Source organism: Camelus dromedarius, chromosome 25 (assembly GCF_036321535.1).
Source record: "Camelus dromedarius isolate mCamDro1 chromosome 25, mCamDro1.pat, whole genome shotgun sequence".
Classification (NCBI taxonomy): domain Eukaryota; kingdom Metazoa; phylum Chordata; class Mammalia; order Artiodactyla; family Camelidae; genus Camelus; species Camelus dromedarius.
In genome coordinates, this window is record NC_087460.1 from 6,914,614 (window position 1) to 6,919,988 (window position 5,375).

Here is a 5,375-nt window from a genome sequence, read left to right on the forward strand (position 1 = left end):
ACTAAATATTATAACTCCAAAGGCAATTAATAAGAAAAGAAAATCTTCAGTCACCTTGCCCAACAACTCAAGACTTCCCTATTAGATCCAGAGGATCATCGATGACCTCTGGAGGCCTTCACAGTCAACCTTTTGCCATCCACGTGTGCCCAAATATGCATTTTGCACATACATTTCAAAGTTAAAACAGAAATGATCTCTATCATCAAAGTGCTTTGCTATAGATCATATACAAACAGGTACTCAAATACCATGGATGGTGGAGTTTGGACCATTATGATGGCCAGATCAACTTCACTTTGGCTATAACATCACTGTACACACAGAGACACAGACAGACAGACACACACACACACACACACACAACTCACACACTAACAACACAATGGAAGGACAGAGAAATAGTCTCAGGAAACAGACTGAAAATCAAATGATAACAGAACAGTTCTAATATCTGTGCTGACGGCTTGGACACTCTTCCTTTAAAAACCCTGCCCAAGTCACATGCTGTACCTTTTAGAAATGACACACAAACAACATCCTATCCACTGCATCCTGCTGGGATGAGTCCCAACTCCAACTGGTGACAAGGTCTGTCCAGCACAGAACTCAAAGGTACCATTGTTCTGCTGGTCTTTATAAAGGAAGCTGCCTGGATTCTCCCAGCACAGAGTGGAGAACAACTGCAGAGCTCCCTCCAAGATGCTGCTGATCCTCCTCTCAGTGGCCTTGCTGACCCTGAGCTCAGCTCAGCCCCTGTCTGAAGGTAAGAACAAAGGGAGCTGTGACTCTGCTCGGGACTTGGGAGACCACACTGACTGCAGTGAGGAAGCTGGTAGAGAGGGGAGGGAAGGGAGAGGAAAGATGAGGCTGGAGAGTTCCTAACACAAGGATAAGGCTCATCATATCCTCACTGATAGGAAAGCCTTATTTGAAGTGTAACTCAAATCCAATACAGAATTTTAACCAGAGAAGTGACAAGGTAAGATTAACATTTTTATGAAAATCTCTCTGACTGTGCTATGAAGGAAGCGTTGCAAAAAGGCAAGACTAGTACAGAGAAGTTCCCTCCTGAAGATATTATGGTAATCAAAGCAGCAGTGGATGCAGGTGGCCTTGCTCAGGGATGTTCTCTAGGTGGAGGAGGAGAAGCCCATTCAGAGCTATTTCAGAGACAGAAAAGAGGTTAATCAATCAATCTCTCTGTCTCTCAATATAGAGATTCCAGGACCCGGTGGTCTCATTTTACTTCCACCCACATTTAATACTTCAAAGTGCTGTGGAAGATGTGTCCACATGTTTACTCCTGGTCCCCACACCTTGAGAAAACACGTTAATACAAGTGAAGAATTTCATGAAGAAAGGGGGCAGAAGTACACTGAAGTGTGGCACTGCGATTCCCCAGCACCTAACCTTCATTAGCTCTAGGGTTTGAGGGGACCTAGGGAGGACAAACTACAGACCTCTTCAGTCTGTAGCTGATCCTCAGCATAGGGGCAACCCTGCCACCCTTCATGTTTCCTCCTCTTGCCACAGCACCACGCCTCGAGGCTGGCAAGTTAACTCAGGGGAGACTCAGGTTGTGGTTGGAAGTGTCCCTTTCCCCATAGAACAGCTCTGAGCCCACAAAGATTTGGGACTTACTTTGCACTTTCTTCTGCTTCTTTTCCTAGAGGTCAGCAATGAAGAACTTCTCGACCTCATATCAGGTGAGACTCAATTAGTCCTCCATCAACGTTCTTTCTTTTTCCTCCTTAGTAACTTTTCAGTTCTCCAGTGTCTTCTTATCATCACTGACTAGTCAAGAATTGATCAATGATAGTGTCCCTAAAGATATAGGCAATCCTTTACCAGCCTTAATTCTGGGGACCATGAGCAGGGCCCTGACTTGAACAACAGAGATTTATCTCGGATGATATAGGAGTACGATGCCTGTTCCCTCAGGCTAGAAATGACTTCTGAGGGAGGACAGAAAAGGCAAGAAGTCCGAATTGTGACTCCTCCAGCCTCCTGAGAACCAACCCTTCAATGATTTCCTTCTTCCTCAGTGCTCCTCTCTTTAAATATATGGTCTAAGGAAAATGGAAAGAAACTATGTCTGGTTCCTTTTTCTCTGTGTTTCTCCCATCAACTGTGTCCCTACAGCTAATTAAAATTTGCAGATGTCATTTAATGAATCCTGTGTGGGCCATCTCTCTCTCTCTCTCTCTCTCTCTCTCTCTCTCTCTCTCTCTCTCTTTTCTCTCTCTCTCCATCTTGTCTTGGAGGTGGGGGTTCCATATATGCACTCAAGTGGCTACACTTAAGAGTCACACTTGGCAAGTTCTATCAGTGGCCAAAACTGCAACTGGCAACATAACTGACATTGATAATCCCTTTGTTTTTCTTCTGTCCTTGAAGACATCCTCTGGGAATTCTAAGATATCCAACATCATCTTTTTGGCCAAGTTGCAGGCGCATGTTTGTCTCAAAAGCAAAGAACTAAGACCCAATATCATTAGTATGTGGATGAACAGAAGTACTACAAAATGAAGTGGTGAGTTGGAAGGAAGTTGGCAGTTGAGAGGCAGGTTCTGGAGGAAGGGACTGTCTGATAAGGTCACCAGAGACGAAAATGAGAGGGGAGCCCTTCACCACTAAGTTCCTCTGTTCTTGGGCATTAACTTACAGATGTAGACAAATCAAACTCAAACGGGGAGCTTCCAGTACCACCTCCTGGAGGAACTGGAGGACCACCACCTAGACCCCCTCCTAACGGTGAAGACCAAGGTGATGAAGCTGAGCTAGCAGCAGACCCACAAGATGGTGAAGCTCCGCAGGGACCACCCCAAGAAGGGGAACCCCAGCAGGGCCCACCCCCACAAGATGGTGAACCTCAGGAGGAACCACCCGCAGATGAGGAAACTGAGCAGACAGAAGACTGACCCCCCAGGCCCACCACAGCAGTAATCTGAAATTCAGCGACAGGTATGATTCAAGCTCACTCTCCATCAAGGGCCCTCACCCATACAGGTCTGAAACTTTAGTGCGCCACTGAAGCAACTGGTATCATGTTGAATTTACATACTCCTGGACCCCAGCTCTAAAGATTTCTAGTCAGATATTCTGGAACAGGGTAGACAGATCTAGTGTTTTTAACAAGCTATCCAAGCTGATTCTGATTTTGAGAAACATGGCCCATAAATTGCCTTGTTCCCAATGATTGCCTGTCATAAAATGGGCTGGTAATGAGCAATTAGAAAACGCCTCTCCCTTTGGTCCTCTCCTCTGCTCCTCCTCAGGCTTGGTGACTTCCCATGTCAAGTTTCCAACTGAGCAGGGGTCTCATGTCCAGTGTCCTTGCTAAACAACATTTTAATTTTATGATGCAAATTTTTCTAGCTTTTAATATTATTTCCATTTGAATTAATGTATGCTCAAGGTAAAAAAAAAATGAATGAGGCTAACTCTTATAGGCAGTCACACCCTGCCTCCCCACTTCTGTCCCCAAAAGCCACCACACTTAATTTTTTTGAATATCATCTCAGAAACATTTATGCCTATATCAATTTTTGAATCTTTTTGATCCACAAATGATATCATACGTTATTGCTGTTCATTTCAAATAACGTATTTCTTAGAAAACCATATGAGTTCACAGAGCTATGTGGATCTATTTGGTCCTTTTTTTTGCTTTCTTTTTAACTGTATACTATTGCTTTGGGATTTCCTTAACCAACTCTCTATCAATGGACATTTACACTGCTTTCAGTTTTTTGCTTCTATAGGATAGGTTCCAGTAGCCATTTTGGTAAATAGATATTAAAATTATCCATAGCAATCAGGAGATAAACAATCTCAGAAGAATCTTTTTTACTTATCTTGCAAGCAACAATTTAGAGTCCATTATACATTAGGTGCATACAAACCAGAAACAAACAAAAAAATTAGGAAGCAAAGGGGAGAAGGAGGAAGAAGGGAGGGAGAGAAGATGGGCTCTCACCTACTTCCCTTAAGTTAGTAGCACAACATGAAACCACCTGCCAAACCTCTCTGAACTCCCTTTTTTTTTTTTGTCTTTCAGATAATTAATATGAAGATACCAGTGCTTCAGAAAGCCATGATATTAGAACAAGGCATTCTGTCTTCAATTTACCAATAAAATATTCAGCATCCAATTTCTATGTGTCATGTGTCATTCTAGGTGTTTCTGAGTCTGAAATTTGAGGGCCATAGGAACATCCAAGACCCCTTCTCATGGATGCTTCCGGCAGGTGTCCTCCTGGACCACTTTCCTAGAAAACAATTTCCCTTTGTTCTTTGCTTGGGGACAGTACTACATCTCTCCTTTTCTACCTGCTATTGCCTCCTCCTTCCCTCGGACACCTTTACTCACAAGCCAGCTGCCAAGTGAAAGAAGTCCACTGTTCCTCTTCTTCCTTAAATTCTACAGCACTGATGCAGTTTTTAAAATTATTTTCAGACCTTTTACTGAGATTCTAGTAATTTTAGCAAATAAGGAAAATACTGCAAATGCAAAGAAGTTGCGTAGGCTAAGGAAATCCTTAAAATTTCCAAAATAACTGATCCTGTTGTGAGAGAAATCAACAAGTTTCTAGGTCCTTACTCCCTCAAGCCCACTATACTCCATTCCCCCTTTTCTATCTTTGCTTAATTTCCACTCCCTAGATCCCCCAACTTTTTTTTTTAACAAAACCTGAGGATATTCTATGAAGGGGGTAGCATGCTGTATTCTGAAAAAGCAAGGAATTTGAAGTCCTTCAGACATGAGTTTAAATCTTATCTCCTTTTTTGTTGTGGTTTTTAGCAAGTGATTTCAACTCTCAGAGCCTTAGTTTCCTCATCCGTCAAATGAGGATAATAATAATACCTACCCTAGAGGACGAAGAGTAACGAGATGACATACAGAAAAATCTAGCAGAGATTCCCTTCACCACTGCTTAATCACTACTATAGGCAAGAACAGTAGACATGAAATTGTAAGAAATTAAATGCTCCCAAGTTAAACCTGTTCAGATTGTTTTGTCAAGAGATCAAATTAGAATATTCTCTGGCAATGTCTTCCAAATTTTAATAAGAAAGGAAAAAAAATCACTTTGTCTATCTTTTGGTAGCATTTTTGGTGTCCTCGTTTCATCTGGGATACTGTGTTCTGATATTTATTCTTTCACGGTACATTGATAACTTCTATTCACTCTCATTTTTTACAAAGGTGGGGAAGTGCTGGGTTAAATGATACGTTGACAATGGGCATACCAAAATCAGTATTTAAAAAGACACCTGACATTGAGGTTGTTGACATCAAGTGGGAAAAGAACATTTGAATTTCATCCAGCGCCTCCATCTGTCTTGAAATCATACAGAAAGTGGAGCAT

At 42.2% G+C, this 5,375-nt stretch overlaps 1 protein-coding gene across 1 annotated transcript; it reads left to right on the forward strand.

Moving 5' to 3' along the window:
* The first annotated feature begins 679 nt into the window (after positions 1–679).
* Positions 680–4,149, forward strand: LOC105094234 (basic salivary proline-rich protein 2). Its single transcript, XM_010986223.3, has 4 exons — positions 680–766; positions 1,674–1,709; positions 2,671–2,967; positions 4,064–4,149. Exons 1-3 carry the CDS (start codon positions 703–705, stop codon positions 2,922–2,924), a joined length of 354 nt encoding a protein of 117 aa, XP_010984525.1. The 5' UTR covers positions 680–702; the 3' UTR covers positions 2,925–2,967; positions 4,064–4,149.
* The last annotated feature ends 1,226 nt before the right edge of the window (positions 4,150–5,375 follow it).

Bases quoted from the DNA above. Each gene is read 5' to 3' on its own strand.
- LOC105094234 (XM_010986223.3), top strand. From the start codon at position 703: ATGCTGCTGATCCTCCTCTCAGTGGCCTTGCTGACCCTGAGCTCAGCT. The intron at 767-1,673 runs GTAAGAACAAAG...TTCTTTTCCTAG, and splicing joins AGCTCAGCCCCTGTCTGAAG to AGGTCAGCAATGAAGAACTT. The intron at 1,710-2,670 runs GTGAGACTCAAT...ATTAACTTACAG, and splicing joins ACTTCTCGACCTCATATCAG to ATGTAGACAAATCAAACTCA.